Below are 16,984 nucleotides of genomic sequence, written 5' to 3'. Positions count from 1 at the left end.
TAGAGTTGTTTCCATTACTCCCATTAAAATGACCATCTTGGGGGGATTTCCCTGTGGCTCAGTGGTAAAGACTCTGCCTGCCAGTGCAGGAGACACAGTTGAGTTCCCAGGTCAGGAAGATCCCACATGTCGCAGAGCAACGAAGCCCATGTGGCACAGCTGCTGAGTCTGTGTTCCAGAGCCTGGGAGCCGCAACTACTGACGCCCATGCTCCACAACAAGAGAAGCCATCCCAAGAAGAAGCCTCCGCACCACCACAACGAGTAGCCCCCTCTCACTGCAAGTAGACAAAAAGTCCGCACAGCAACGAAGACCCAGCACAGCCAAAAACAAAGAAAGACAGAAAACCATAATTATTTTAAAAAATGCCCAGGAGAATGTAAAGATGGAGGCTGAAGGAACTGCACCAGTACAGGAAATAACAGAGGTGCCACTGACATCCCAGAAACATCAAGGAAGCTCGGCCAATGGGATTAAGTTGAAGACAAACACCGTACGCCGAACAGCACCTTCCCCTCTTAAAGCCAGACTGGGTTCTGAGAAGCAGGGCTCTGGCACCCCTTACTTGAAAGGGCAAGTGCAGAGGGGAGAATGGGCAATGGAATAGATGGAAAGCCCACACACTGGACACCCCAGGCTGTAGGGCCTCAGAAGTGGATAAAGCAGTCATGGTCACGGGCACCTGTGACCGCAGCTCACGCCCGGGTAAAGATCAGAGCAAAGAGAAAGACGTCCCAGGAGCTATGGGTCCCCTGAGCCCCGAGAGAAATAAAGGAGGCAGAGAGAATGACCAGAGCTTCCACTCTGCTCCCCTCAAGCTGATGGATCTCTGAACTGATACACAAGTCCACCTCACTCAGGAAACAGGCGAAAAAATCCACAAGGGGTCCAAGAAAAGATTCTGAAACAAACAAGGAGAGTACAGCATTTCAAACTTGTGAAAAGGTTTATTACAAGAAGCAAAAGATAAATTTTCAAGAGCATCGCCTTGCATTCTCAAGAAATTTTCTGAACATACGTGGTCTGTGAAATGAGATAAGATAGCAAAATAGGAAGAAAAGAAATGTATCTGGCCAAGAGGCTTGAGAAAGAGAATGGGAACTGAATGAGATGAAGAAAACTGAGAATTAATCTAAAAATACAATAGCAGAATTATTATTGGCATTAGAAACCACACAAAGCAGCCCTGATTCAATAGGAACTGAATCAGTGATGTGGAAAGCAAACAGGAGACGTTCTACCAAAAGGTAGAGGAGAACAAAGGGACCAAAGTCATGAGAGAGGTGGTGAAAACAATGGCAGACAGTGAACAGAGCACACGCTGAGTCGGTGTTCTTGAGAAAAGAGTCTAGAAAACTGCCAGAAGGAAAGACTCATCCCGCAGATCAAAAGTGGGCACTAGGCAACAGGCAAGTTAAAAGTGAAAGGACGGAAGAGACGCTCTGAGGAAAGTCTAAAAAATTGTTTCTGGCAAAGGCAGGGAAAAAAGGAGTCCAACAGCACCAGAATGAGAGCAGAAAGATCACCATGTTACAGAGAGACGACCTGGGCTGGCCTTAGATTTCTCTATCAGCAGACGATGGGCAGATGGTAGTGGTTCCATAAATCGACATGTGATAAAATGGCACAGAATTCCTCCTCCTCCTCATACATACATACACAGGTACACACACTGTGTGTACATATAAAAACTGGTGAAGTCTGAGTAAGACTTGTACTCTAGTTAATAGCATTATGCCAATGTTAATTTCTTGGTTTGATATTACACTGTAGTTGTTTAAAGTGATTTCATTGGGAAAAGCCGGTGCAGGGTTCATAGGATCTCTCTATACTGTCTTGCCAACGTCCTTTGAGTCTATAATTTTTAAGACAGTAGATCAAGGATCAAGGTCTCCTAAAGAAATTTGAAAGAAAAAAGAATGATATATACCCCAATAAGTTGCTGCTCATAGGTGAAAGCAATGAAAAGTCATTCTCTGTTATGAAAATAGTATGCAATATCAGAAGACTCAAAGCAAGAGCGAAAACACCTAAACATTTTTTCACAGATCCAGATTTTGCAAATGGGCAATCATGCTCTGTAAGGTCTACTGATGAGCACTGAAGCTAGCCAAGGATCATTCCATTTCAGTAATTGTTATGGATATTATTTTAAAACGAAAAGCAAAGATCTACGTTTCTATGTTAAGAAGTGATACGTGATAAGAAAAATTACAACAAGAAGAAATTAGGCCCCAAATCTCAGAATATACCCCTAAAAGCCTCTGGAAAACAGATTCAGAAAATGGAAAGTGTATCTACCAGCTAATCTCCTTACCTTACATGGGAAGGAAAAACATTCATACTGTTCTATTTTTTATGTTGATACTGCTAAACACATTCTTTTTTTAAAAAAAGACACTTAAAGGTATCGTTTAGAAGAATAAAGAATTGATATACTAGTTATAAAAATAAATACAAATAGCTTACACTTGGCTGTTAAAGACTCTAGATTAGCCAAAAGATGGTTTCTCTCATACGCTTTGTCCATCTTTTAATTTTTTAAATGAACTGCATATATATGTGGTGCATCAAAAGAATTCAACAACTAAAGGATAAAAATGCTTTTACATGGGCAGAATACATCACGGAAACAAAGACACAAGACAGGAGGAATGGCACTGTCAAAATCAGACCATAAGGAAAAACCTGTTACCAGACAGTAAAGCCAATTATAAAGCAACTGTAACTAAAAATAGTTTAGTACTGACATAGTAATCAATGGATCAAAGGAACAGAAACAGAACCTAGTGTATAATAATAGTGTAAAAGATCATGACTATAACAAAGGTAGCCTTTCAAATCAATGAGGAAAAGACTGTTTGAAAATAAAAGAAACAACTGCTTATTCAGAAAAAGTAGGAATTCCTCAGCTCAATTCCAGTTAAGTGCAAAAATTAAAAATTAATTGGGATATACATGTATTTATCTGTCTGCAAGGTCTTTCCTAGAAAATATTTGTGTGCTAACAATAATCCCATGCGTGCCACGTCGCCTCAGTCTAGTTCGACTCTTCGGGACCCCATGGACTGCAGCCTGCCAGGCTCCTCTGCCCACGGGATTCTCCAGGCAAGAACCCTGCAGTGTGTTCCCATGCCCTCCTCCAGGGCATCTTCCCGACCCAGGGATTGAACCCGTGCCTCTTAAGTCTTCAGCATCGCCAGGAGGTTCTTTACCACTAGCACCACCTAGGAAGCATGTGAGGCAAATGATAAATTGAGGGAAAATATTTGTAACAAAATGAAAATTACTAAGAGAAGGACAAACACCATCTACCTGTACAGACAAAAGACATGGTTAGATCATTCCTACACACATCCCCCAAATTCAAACATTCATTAAAAGCATGAAAAAAACTCATTATCACTAGTAATAAAAGAAGTACAGATGAAAATAACTAATAACTTGGGAAGGTAAAAATATATGACCTTTATGGAGAATAATTTGGCAACAGCAAAGTAACATAAGCAAATTATATCTTTAACTATCTTTAGATTCAAGTACCATAAGCTTTAAACTTGTTCATGGATTTTTGAGGATTCATACTAAGGAAACAAAACATGTGCACTAAGGAATCTGCTCCAAGTGTTAGGGGGTGAACACACCAGTCATAAATCAGCCAGGGGACGTGCCCAGCCCCGCCACTTGGGTGACCGGCAGTAAAATGCCGTCAGCAGAAATGTCCACGTTTTAGAGCTTTCTAGAGATCTCAAGGGAGAATTATGGGTGCCTGGCCCATGGGATTGTTCAGTAACTATTAGACAGCGATAGCAGGAGTGGTGACATTCCTCTACAACTCTGCACTTCCAGGCTCAAAATCCCTTATCTGAAACGCTTGTGGTCAAACTGTGCTTCAAAACTAAGACCTTTCTGGGTATGAGAGACAACAGTATATTTACCTAACTAGGTCTGGAAGAGCACCTGGTAATCAATCACAGTACTATTCCTAGAGTAAAACATACATGAACATTCATTTTAAGTGAGATAAACATTAGTTTAGGTCAGGTTTTGCAGTCAAATGAATTATGAAAAAACGTTCCACTTTTAGAGCTTTCTGGACTTCAGATTTTTACAAGAGGGATTGAGAATTTGTACTTACAATAGACAAACATTAGAATCTATCTAAATGCATGATAATCCACCTGCCAATGCAAGAGACGTAGGTTCAATCCCTGGGTCGGGAAGGTACTCTGGAGTAGGAAATGGCAATTCACTTGAATATTCTTGCCTGGGAAATCCCATGGACAGAGGAGCCTGGAGGGCTATAGTCTATGGGGGCTGCAAGGGATCAGACATGACTGAGCACACACACAAGGGGTAGGTTACATAAATTATGATATATCCATACAATGGAAAACTATATAGCTATAAAAAGTCACTTTTCCCAAAGACTATTTAATAAACTGGAAAAATGTTCATGAACAGCAGGTTAAAAAAAAAAAAAGCAAAATAAAAAACATGATTTATGAATTCTATTTTGCAAAAGTAAATTACATAGATATTTATAATTCCAGAATAAAAGACTACGAGGAGCCATACGATGATGTTGAATTAATCACACTGACTTATGTTCTTCTTTATACTTTTCTGTGTTTTCTAATCTAGGATAATCTGGAAAACAACCCATTAGTTTTTGAACCATTTGTGGTTGCTGTTCCTGTGTAGGACTAGCCTAGTTCTCATCCTAGAGGGTTAACAAGCCCATCTCTGCCCTCAAGGAATCTACCAACACATCTCTGGAGAGCTCAGGGCATTACTCAATTCTCCTCACAGTAGAAACATTTCATTCTCTACCAGCACTTCCCCACTGGCTCCTCAGGACAACCTGAGTCAGGCACCAGGACTTTTTCACACCTCCACCAAACAAAACCCTGGTGACCTTGCAAGTTAGTGATAAAAATGGCATCAGTGCTGCAATAAGAACTTAATTCAGCCCATGAACTCATCTAAAGAAGCTGAAAAAACCAGACAAAAGCAGGGACTGTTTAAATGTGTTTGATTTTCACTCTTTTTCACTGTACTCATCAAACTGCAATCTTTAAAAAATCGTGGGGGAGGAGAAGACGATCATACTTCAGTTTTTCCCAGGTGCTTCTCATGAGTAAAAAGGATGTGAACTTGAATTTGACAGACCCAGCAATGAAAAGCATTGTGAAGTAAATGGGACATTAAAAGCGATCACAGCATTGGTTCATGGAGAGGACGAGCAGGAGTCCACCTGACCTAACAGACCACGCATCAGTGTCTAACTGGGAGTCTTTGGCCACTGCTTTTTTTTTTCATTCTTTTACATCTTTTTTTAAAATTAATTAATTAATTTTAATTGGAGGCTGATTACTGGCCACTGCTTTGAAGGGTTCAGCCGCATTTAGCCTGGGTGTTCCTAACACCAGAGTGGTCTTCACAGAACTCCTCCCAGGTCTGGAATTCTCCAGGGGTTTAATACACAGTTTGAAAGCATTTTATACCAAAAGGCTATTTATCATGAACCTCAGTTCAAGTGGGACAAAAGAGATAAATGATCCATCGACCTACACCTAATCACCTAAAGGGACCACATGGGTTGATATTTAATCACTTACATAGATTTCAATAGTCTTTTTAAACTATTGCTGACAATAGGAGCAATCCTTGTGCAGAGCTTTTTCCACACATATAAATCACAGCCAACTGGGAAGTTAAATAAGAAGTTAACTCTCTTAGCTCAATCCCTGAGAAAATTACTTGTCTGCAGACAAATTATCCACTGGGGATGCTTCTTCATCTGTGGCGCGCTAATCCTCCCTGCCTGCTTTCTGCCACCCTCCTTTCCCTCCTCTCGACAAGAAGAGAAGGAAGAGAAAGTAAATGAGCACAGTCCCCTGTCCACTCAGGATTGCGGTTAAAATAAAGACCTTCTGGGAGAAAGGTGACTTACCCTGTCCCAGCTGAAACACAGGCCCAGTTGATCAAGCTGTTTCCTCATGTGTCTAATATTACTGTGAAACAAACGGAAGAGGGTTTGGATTTTAGAAACAAGAAAAGCCATAAGCAGATTACACTCTGAGATTGTGAAAAGGAGACTGGAAAAGTCTAGATGTTTCAAAGGGCTTTAAGTGTTGTTTTGCTCTGGCCAAAAAGAAAAAAAGTTAATCACTAAGAACCAACAAAAATATCTGCTTAGTAGAAGATAGCCATTCTTTGGAAGCTTGCAAAATCTACTAAAAACCATGACAGTCTTTGCTCCTGGGGACTGGCCTTTTCCTTGGGCATTCAGAAAGGCAACCCTTTCGATTTTTGCACTTCTGGCACATCCATATGCCTGGATCCTGCACAAATTTAGGCCAAGCATTTACAAATTTAAAAGCACCTGAAAAAAAAATCTTAACATAAAAATTTCAGAAATCCAGGAGAAATCACACAGGCCTTTGTCAATCAAAACCTGAAAACTGAACCTCTAAAAACTGGAAAAGAGGAGAGAAGTATATAAACCAATTTTAGCATGAAGTAAGAAAATAGGAAATATTCTTTTTTAATTAAAAACATTGTAACCTTTTTTATTGAAGTATAATTTACAACACTGTATTAGTTTTAGGTATATAGGAAAGTGATTCAGTCATACATACATATTTTCCAGATTATTTTCCATAATACGTTATTACAAGACATTGAGTATAGTTCCCTGGGCTATACAATAGGTCCCTGATGCTTATCTATTTTATATACAGTAATAAATATGTTAATCCTAAACCCCTAATTTATTCCCCCTTGCCCTCCCCCATAAAGGTATTCCCTGTAGCTCAAACGGTAAAGAATCTGCCTACAATGCAGGAGACCTAGGTTCTATCTCTGGGTTGGGAAGATCCTCTGGAGAAGGGAATGGCAATCCACTCCAGTATTCTTGCCTGGAGAATCCCATAGACAGAGGAGCCTGGAGGGCTACAGTCCATGGGGTCCCAGAGAAGGTCGCAGAGAAGAGAAGGACACAACTGAATGACTAACACTACCACTACTAAGCCACAAATGTGTTTTCTAGGTCTGTTTTTTAAACAAGTTCATTTGTATCATTTTTTAAGATTCCACACATAAGTGATCTCTTGATATTTGTCTTTCTTTGTCTAACTTCTATAAATATGATATTCCTCAAGTCCTCTTTTTTTTTGTAGGACTGATTCATTTCTACTATGTACCCTTTGAGTTCAAGCAGACTGAAAATATGAAAATATGAAGAACCATGAAGAAGTTCCCTAGGTGATCCTGATAAGCTAACAATCAATTCAGTTCAGTAGCTCAGTTGTGACCGACTCTTTGCGACCCCATGGACTACTACAGCACGCCAGGCCTCCCTGTCCATCACCAACTCCTAGAGCTTACTCAAACTCATGTTCATTGAGTCAGTGATGCCATTCAACGATCTCATCCTCTGTCGTCCCCTTCTCCTCCCGCCTTCAATCTTCCCCAGCATCAGGGTCTTTTCTAATGAGTCAGTTCTATGCATCAGGTGGCCAAAGTATTGGAGTTTCAGCTTCAACATCAGTCTTTCCGATGGATATTCAGGACTGATTTTCTTTAGGATGGACTGGTTGGATTTCCTTGCAGTCCAAGGGACTCTCAAGAGTCTTCTCCAACATCACAGTTCAAAAGCATCAATTCTTCAGTGCTCAGCTTTCTTTATAGTCCAACTCTCATATCCGTAAATGACGACTGGAAAAACCATAGCCTTGACTAGATGGACCTTTGTTGGCAAAGTAATGTCTCTGCTTTTGAATATGCTGTCTAGGTTGGTCATAACTTTGCTCCCAAGGAGCAACCATCTTTTAATTTTATGGCTGCAATCACCATCTGCAGTGATTTTGGAGCCCCCCAAAATAAAAGTCTATCACTGTTTCCACTGTTTCCCCGTCTATTTGCCATGAAGTGATGGGACTGGATGCCATGATCTTAGTTTTCTGAATGTTGAGTTTTAAGCCATTTTTTTTCACTCTCCTCTTTCACTTTCATCAAGAGCTTCCTTAATTCTTCACTTTCTGCCATAAGGGTGGTGTCATCTGCATATCTGAGATTATTGATATTTCTCCCGGCAATCTTGATTCCAGCTTGTGCTTCCTCCAGCCCAGCATTTCTCAGGATATACTCTGCATATAGTTAAATAAGCAGGGTGACAATATACAGCCTTGACATACTCCTTTTCCTATTTGGAACCAGTCTGTTGTTCCATGTCCAGTTCTAACTGTTGCTTCCTGACCTGCATACAGATTTCTCAAGAGGCAGGTCAGGTGGTCTGGTACTCCCGTCTCTTTCAGAATTTTCCACAGTTTATTGTGATCCACACAGTCAAAGGCTTTGGCAGAGTCAATAAAGCAGAATAGATGTTTTTCTGGAACTCTCTTGCTTTTTCCATGATCCAGCAGATGTTGGCAATTTGATCTCTGGCTCCTCTGCCTTTTCTAAAACCAGCTTGAACATCTGGAAGGTCATGGTTCACATGTTGCTGAAGCCTGGCTTGGAGAATTTTGAGCATTACTTTACTAGCATGTGAGATGAGTGCAATTGTGTGGTAGTTTGAGCATTCTTTAGCACTGCCTTTCTTTGGGATTGGAATGAAGACTGACCTTTTCCAGTCCTGTGGCCACTGCTGAGTTTTCCAAATTTGCTGGCATATTGAGTGCAGCACTTTCACAGCATCATCTTTCAGGATTTGAAATAGCTCAACTGGAATTCCATCATCTCCACTAGCTTTGTTCATAGTGATGTTTCCTAAGGCCCACTTGACTTCACATTCCAGGATTTCTGACTATAGGTGAGTGATCACACCATCATGATTATCTGGGTCATGAAGATCTTTTTTGTACAGTTCTGTGTATTCTTGCCACCTCTTCTTAATATCTTCTGCTTCTGTTAGGTCCATACCATTTCTGTCCTTTACTGAACCCATCTTTGCATGAAATGTTCACTTGATATCTCTAATTTTCTTGAAGAGACCTCTAGTCTTTCCCATTCTATTATTTTCCTCTATTTCTTTGCACTGATCACTGAGGAAGGCTTTCTTATCTCTCCTTGCTATTCTTTGGAACTCTGCATTCAGATGCTTATATCTTTCCTTTTCTCTTTTGCTTTTCATGTCTCTCCTTTTCACAGCTCAGACAGCCATTTTGCTTTTTTGCATTTCTTTTTCTTGGGGATGGTCTTGATTTCTGTCTCCTGTACAATGTCACGAACCTCAGTCCATAGTTCATCAGGCACTCTATCAGATCTAGTCCCTTAAATCTATTTCTCATTTCCACTGTATAATCATAAGGGATTTGATTTAGGTCATACTTGAATGGTCTAGTGGTTTTCCCTACTTTCTTCAATTTAAGTCTGAATTTGGCAATAAGGAGTTCATGATCTGAGCCACAGTCAGCTCCTGGTCTTGTTTTTGTTGACTGTATAGAGCTTCTCCATCTTTGGCTGCAAAGAATATAATCAATCTGATTTCGGTGTTGGCCATCTGGTGATGTCAATGTGTAGAGTCTTCTCTTGTGTTGTTGGAAGAGGGTGTCTGCTATGACCAGTGCGTTCTCTTGGCAAAACTCTATTAGCCTTTGCCCTGCTTCATTCTGTACTCCAAGGCCAAATTTGCCTGTTAATTCAGGTGTTTCTTGACTTCCTACTTTTGCATTCCAGTTCCCTATAATGAAAAGGACATCTTTTTGGGGTGTTAGTTCTAAAAGGTCTTGTAGGTCTTCATAGAACCGTTCAACTTCAGCTTCTTCAACATTACTGGTTGGGGCGTAGACTTGGATTACTGTGATATTGAATGGTTTTCCTTGGAAACGAACAGAGATCATTCTGCCATTTTTGAGATTGCATCCAAGTACTGCATTTTGGACTCTTTTGTTGACTATGATGGCTACTCCATTTCTTCAAAGGGATTCTTGCCCACAGTAGTAGATATAATGGCCATCTGAGTTAAATTCACCTATGCCAGTCCATTTTAGTTCGCTGATTCCTAAAATGTAGACGTTTACTCTTGCCATCTCCTGTTTGAGCACTTCCAATTTGCCTTGATTCAAGGACCTAACATTCCAGGTTCCTATGCAATATTGCTCTTTACAGCATCGGACCTTGCTTCTATCACCAGTCACATCCCCAACTGGGTGTTGTTTTGCTTTGTTATAGCAGTTGACTAAGACAGTTCTTAATCATTATCCTCCTTTACAGATAAATAAGCTGAGGGGAAGGAAATGGCAACCCACTCCAGTGTTCTTGCCTGGAGAATCCCAGGGATGGGGGAGCCTGGTGGGCTGCCGTCTATGGGGTCGCACAGAGTCGGACACGACTGAAGTGACTTAGCAGCAGCAGCAGCAGCAGCAAGCTGAGGGGCAGAGAGATTAAGTAATCTGCTCAAGGTGAATGGCTAGGAAAAAAGAAAGGCAGGATTTGTACCTATGTGGCCTGATTCAGGGGCCATCTTCTTTACTGCTATACTCTTGTGGAGAAGCTGGCAAACTTTTTCTGTAAAGGGCCAGATGGTAAATGTTTCCAGCTCCATATCAGCCATATGGTATCTGTCACAACTACTCAATTCTGCCACTGTATCATGAAAACAGACATGAACAATATATAAACAAATAGGTGTGGCTTGAGTTCTAACAAAACTTTATTTATAAAATCTTTTGTACAAGTCACTCAGTCATGTCCAACTCTGCGACCCCATGGACTATACAACCCATGCAGTTCTCCAGGCCAGAATACTGGACTGTGTAGCCTTTCCCTTCCCAGGGGATCTTCCCAAACCAGGAATTGAACCGGGGTCACCTGCACTACAGGCGGATTCTTCACCCACTGAGCCACCAGGGAAGCCCCATTAGGCAGGGCCAAATTTGGCCCATAGAATTTGGCAATTACTGTCCTGGGTGATATCAAATTTATACCATATTTGACCCTTTTTATTTGAATCATCATTTCCTCCTGTTTTCATCACTCCTATTACTCCATAATTAGCCATATTGGAAAAGTGGAAACCAGGAATGAGGAAGAAAAAAGAGAAGTGGATGGTGCAGAAGATGCTTCTTTTGGGCAAGATAAAGCAAAGGAAGGTGAAAGACAATGGGGATAGGCCTTGAACTGCCCTCCACACCTCTGAGGGGTAGGGTGAGGAACGACTTTATCAAAGGAGCCCAGAACACTGTGCTGGGTTCTAGTACAAGTTCCTCAAGGCTTTATCAGGAGGAAGAGGGATGAGCATTGCCTGAGCACATGGCAGCCTGAGGCCACAGCGGGGACTCAGACTATGTCCTCCTTGGAGAAAGCCATGCCTAGAATAAAGTGGCCATATATTTCCTTGTTCCTCTTGCTTCAGAATGATGAAGCCAAAAAAATTAAAAGAATTTGCAGAGAAAATTATAATGTGGCATTTGGCTATGGCTCAAACTATGGTCAAGAAGATGAAGAACACTGTAGAAGTTTAACAAATGTCATCCTTTCTTCCTCCTTTTTCCTTCCAAATGCAAATATTCAAAGGAAGAATAACTGTAAATAACAAAGCATCAAAATGAACACATGAATGAATAGCCAAACACTTTGTGTTGTGTCTTAGATAAGAATACAGTGTGAGAAAAAGCAAATACCAACATAGACAATCCTTTTTTATTGCTTGGCAGACTGCAGTCTTTTGTTTCCTTTGCTTTCTATTTCTCAGGCACAGGTTTAAAAAAAAAAAGTTGTTTAAGGGTAATGTATACAAGTGCTTGAATATGCCTGTAAACACATACCTTTGCGTCCAGCTTTCTGGATGTAGATTCCTCTCAATCGCGGCATTTTCGGCAGGCAATCCAAATGCATCCCAGCCCATAGGGTTGATAACCTAGCACCCAGAAAAGAAACATCAGTCAGGGCAGATTGCTAAAGTCTTTCTCAGTATTTTCTGCTGGGCAGTGAGCAGGCATTCTCTCCTAACATGTCTCATCCATTCCTGGATGATTTCAAGCTATGCTGTTGAAAGCCAGCTGACTACCTAAGACATGAGCACAGAAGGGAATTTAGAAAGTTATACACCAAGATGCCAGTAGCAGTTATCTCTGAGTAGGTGTTTTCGTGACTATTTTTTACTTTCTTTTTCTTCTTCTTGTCTGTATTGTCTGTAAAGAACCCAAACGGTTTTTCTGAAATTAGAAAGTTTCTTTCAATTTCAAAGTAGATATATATAAAAATGTATACAGGCATTCCAAATGCTCACCTTATGTTAGATTTTCCAGTTAAGGAGCTCTGCTGTCCCATAAGGTAGCCACATACAGTTATATAAACTTAAATTAAAATGTAGTAAAATTTAAAATTCAGTCCCTCCATCACACTAGCCACCTTTGAAGTGTACAATAAGCCACTCTGAATCACTACCTGTAAGATATATCCATTTTCCAAAGAACCTCAGATCTTTGGAAAGGTCTGGGGATCCTCGGACCTTAGAGCCTGAAGAAGCTCTTGAGATGCACCCTCCATCTCCGTTTCCTCATTTGACAGCCTGGGCCACTGGGGCCCAGAAAGAGGAAGCAGCCTCGCCAGGTGACACTAGGAGCAGGCGCTTCAAGCCAGGACAGACGTTCATTTCTGCAAATGGATGACCGGTCGCAGCCCAGCTGGTAGCCTCAATAGCAAGTTCTCTCAAGCTACCTTCCGTGCTGTGAACGGGAACAATGGCTTGAGACACAAGCTGTGGCATCAAGGGGCAGCCTCAGAAGACCTGCTTTGAACGCTCAGTCCCCTACCCTTCTCTGATGCCAATTTCAGCCACACCACCACAGACACAACTTGTCCCAAAGCCAGATTTCCAAACTTGCCTATAGGGGAGGATGGGCTGAGGAGGCTCTGGTATTTCTAGAAACAGCCCTTAATGGATGGCCTTCTTACTTCCTCTCAAGCTCCTGGTCTGTCCCCTGCCACAAGCTGGGTTTATGTGTTTGCAATCCTGCAGGAACCTGAGCTTCTGTTCACACACATCTCCCAGAAGAGTGATGGACACTCTGTTCATATCCTGTTCATATCCTGATGGGACATTTTCCACTAAAGAAACAGCCCTCATTTTCTTTAGTTGTATTTATTTATGTATGGCTGTGCTGGGTCTCCGGTGCTGCGCAGGCTTTCCTCTAGTTGCGCGAGCGGCAGGGGAGGAGCTGCTCCTTGTTGCAGCGCTTGGGCTTCTCGTTGCATGGCCTCTCCTATTGTGCAGCACAGGTTCTAGGGCGCGGGCTTCAGTAGGCGCAGCTCCCCGGCTCCAGAGCACAGACTCAGTAGGTGTGCTGCGTGGGCTTAGTTCTCCTCGGCACGTGGGACCTTCCCAACCCAGGGACTGAACCATGTCTTCGGCATCGGCAGGTGGATTCTTTACCACTGAGTTACCAGTGAAGCCCTCATTTTCTAAGTAACAATTTCCCCTGATTATAGAAATAATGTGTATTCACTGTGAAAAACCTTAATACATAGAGAAAAATATTCAGAAGAAAATAAACACCCTTAATTCTACCATATAACCATACATAACTGTTATTTGGTAAATTTATATCTAATTTTTAAAAATTGAGATCATATTATTTCCATGTGTGTTTTTTATCTCCTTTAAAAAAAAATCAGTGCTGCGATGAACATTGGGGTACACGTGTCTCTTTCAATTCTGGTTTCCTTGGTGTGTATGCCCAGCAGTGGGATTGCTGGGTCATAAGGCAGTTCTATTTCCAGTTTTTTAAGGAATCTCCACACTGTTCTCCATAGTAGCTGTACTAGTTTGCATTCCCACTAGCAGTGTAAGAGGGTTCCCTTTTCTCCACACCCTCTCCAGCATTTATTGCTTGTAGACTTTTGGATAGCAGCTGATCTGACTGGTATGAAATAGTACCTTATTGTGGTTTTGATTTGCATTTCTCTGATAATGAGTGATGTTGAGCATCTTTTCATGTGTTTGTTAGCCATCTGTATGTCTTCTTTGGAGAAATGTCTGTTTAGTCGCAGCACTGTCTATAATAGCCAGGACATGGAAGCAACCTAGATGTCCATCAGCAGATGAATGGATAAGAAAGCTGTGGTACATATACACAATGGAGTATTACTCAGCCATTAACAAGAATACGTTTGAATCAGTTCTAATGAGGTGGATGAAACTGGAGCCTATTATACAGAGCGAAGTAAGCCAGAAAGAAAAACACCAATACAGTATACAACACATATATATGGAATTTAGAAAGATGGTAACAATAACTCTGTATGTGAGACAGCAAAAGAGACACAGATGTATAGAACAGTCTTTTGGACTCTGTGGGAGAGGGAGAGGGTGGGATGATTTGGGAGAATGGCATTGAAATATGTATAATATCATATGTGAAACGAATCGCCAGTGCAGGTTCGATGCAGGATACAGGATGCTTGGGGCCGGTGCACTGGGATGACCCAGAGGGATGGTATGGGGAGGGAGGTGGGAGGGGGGGTTCAGGATGGGGAACATGTATACACCCGTGGCAGATTCATGATGATGTATGGCAAAACCAATACAATATTGTAAAGTAATTAGCCTCCAATTAAAATAAATAAATTTATATTAAAAAATTTTTTTTTAAATTCACTGTGTACCTAGGGTTTTCTTCCATTTTTCTGTCTTATTCAAGAACTTTCTGAGATGCAAATGAGTATCACCCATGGCATCTCTGCTCCAGGTCCATAAGCACCTACAATTCAAAGTGTCCCAAACTGGATTCATACTCAAATCCCAAAGACCAGATCCATCCTCTCCTTGTCCCTCTTAGCAGGTGGCAGTAAGACAACAGGCATGGCTCTCCCAGTAGCAGATAGATGCCACTTGCCTTAAAGTCATTCTTCCATTCTGTGATTATTAAATATTTTAAAACTAGGTTTTTGTTCTGATGGAACAATTCCATCTCAAGAACAAAGACCATGCATCTAAATTCAGAGCCGCTCTAACCCCTTTGGCTGATGGTGGTGGTTTACTTGCTAAGTTGTGTTCAACTCTGCAACCCTCTGTAGCCCTCCTGGCTCCTCTGTCCACAGCATTTCCCAGGCAAGAATACTGGAGTGGGTTGTCATTCCCTTCTCCACCCACGGATCGAATCAGAGTTCCCTGCATTAGTACGCAGATTCCTTATCACTGAGCCACCAGGGAAGCCCCACACCTTTGGTTAGTGAGTGGGAAATGTCAACAAAGGCTTGCTGCTCAGGAGGCTGTGGTTTTGGGGGAAGGATCCTAAACCCAAACCTGCCATTTCCTGGCAGTGGGCCCTGAGGCATACCACTTCTGCTGAGTCTCAACTATCAGCTGTGACTGAAAGCAGCCCCCTGAACTGTTGAGAATCACATGCTAAGGTGTGTGTGGCACACCCGGCACAGTGCAGGCACCCAGGAAATGGCAGGGCTGGCTGCAAGTGGCGGCTGCTATCATCGGCTTGATCTTCAGCACCTCACAAGGTCACATCACCGGTTCCCTTGTCAGGACCTCAGCTCTGCAGTTTGCTGCCGCTCCAGGAGGGGCTGGTCCACCACATACTCTGCTGCGCTTCCCAGCCCGGGAGTCTGGGAAGAGTGGATGCCCTGGACTTTCATCCTCAGATGACATGATTCCCAGGGACTTCACAGTGGTTAGGACTCTGCAATCTCACTGCCAAGGGTCTCGACCCTATCTGAACCCTGCCAAGGGGTCAATCCCTGGTCAGGGAACTAAGATCCCACAAGTGTGTGGCATGGTAAAAGAAAAACTCAAGAGATGACATGACTACCTCAGTCCTTGCATCCACTCTCCTGAGGTCAGTCGGAAGAGGCTCCTCTTCTTTTCCTTAATTGATGCTTCTCAAGTTACGAGCACTGCTGCTGCTAAGTCGCTTCAGTCTTGTCCAACTCTGGGCGACCCCATAGATGGCAGCCCACCAGGCTCCCCCATCCCTGGGATTTTCCAGGCAAGAACACTGGAGTGGGTTGCCATTTCCTTCTCCAATGCATGAAAGTGAAAAGTGAAAGTGAAGTCGCTCAGTCGTGTTTGACTCTTAGCGACCCCATGGACTGCAGCCTACCAGGCTCCTCCCTCCATGGGATTTTCCAGGCAAGAGTACTGGAGTGGGGTGCCATTGCCTTCTCCGAGTTACGAGCACAATACAGGCTTATTTTGACAAGGGAAAGGACACAGCACATGATACATACAGGCAAAGCTGACCATCTCCCCGCTCCACCCTACCCTACTCTCAACCGGCCTTTGTATCCTTCCCCACCTTTCTCCTCACTAAACGCAGACACACAAGCATATGCACACATATAGGAGCTGGCTGGTTTGTTTTCATGGAAATAGAACCTACTATATACCATTTTATAACCTGTTTGTTTTTTTTTAATTTAACGTGCCATGGACATCTGCAAAAAATATGTAAGTATATACATGTGTGTGTATACATGTCTTTTTAAAAAAAATTTTAACATTCCCTAGGAATACCTAATTCTATGTAGTTTTAGGACGTTATCAAAATATAACCCAATCCAGTGGATCTTTCAGACCTGAGGTCTCTTTTCGTCTTGCTAAACGTGGCCAACCCAGAGTGTTTCATCTTTACAAAGAGCCCCCCAACCCCCATCCCGTCTTCTAAGAATATGCTCCTCCTCCAACTTCATATCATCCTGCTGTGGACAGTCACAAAACCCACCCCTCTGGCCATGGAGGAAGCAGCTGGTGGAGCTGTCTGAGAAATACAGCTGGGTGTGTGGACACACACAGAAACAGGAGCTGGACAGAGACGAGGGGTGCTGATCTGCTCAAGGACCTGGGCCCAATTTCCAGTGGGCCCCGTTCCTACTACATCTCCTTTGGTTCCGTGAGTTACACCAGGATCTGTCAAAACACACAAAACCTCCTTGTTTGGTTAAACTGGTCTCAGCTGGGTTACAGTCCCTGGGAGCCAAGAATTCTGACTAAGACACACACCTTGTAGCATACAGCCTTCTC

The 16,984-nt window shown here is 42.4% G+C and overlaps 1 protein-coding gene across 5 annotated transcripts in view; it reads right to left on the bottom strand.

The window, feature by feature from the left end:
• Positions 1–16,984, bottom strand: part of LARS2 (leucyl-tRNA synthetase 2, mitochondrial) — a 211,893-nt gene that overhangs the window by 107,913 nt on the left and 86,996 nt on the right. For all 5 annotated transcript variants that reach the window (XM_027522381.1, XM_027522382.1, XM_027522383.1 and 2 more), the window contains exons 4-5: positions 11,775–11,866; positions 5,957–6,017 (exon numbers count right to left, since the gene is read on the bottom strand). In XM_027522381.1, the coding sequence (XP_027378182.1) occupies positions 5,957–6,017; positions 11,775–11,866 (153 nt within the window). The remainder of the gene's footprint in view (positions 1–5,956; positions 6,018–11,774; positions 11,867–16,984) is intronic.

Source organism: Bos indicus x Bos taurus, chromosome 22 (genome assembly GCF_003369695.1).
Source record: "Bos indicus x Bos taurus breed Angus x Brahman F1 hybrid chromosome 22, Bos_hybrid_MaternalHap_v2.0, whole genome shotgun sequence".
Lineage (NCBI taxonomy): Eukaryota > Metazoa > Chordata > Mammalia > Artiodactyla > Bovidae > Bos > Bos indicus x Bos taurus.
This window is presented reverse-complemented; position numbering and strand designations above follow the sequence as displayed.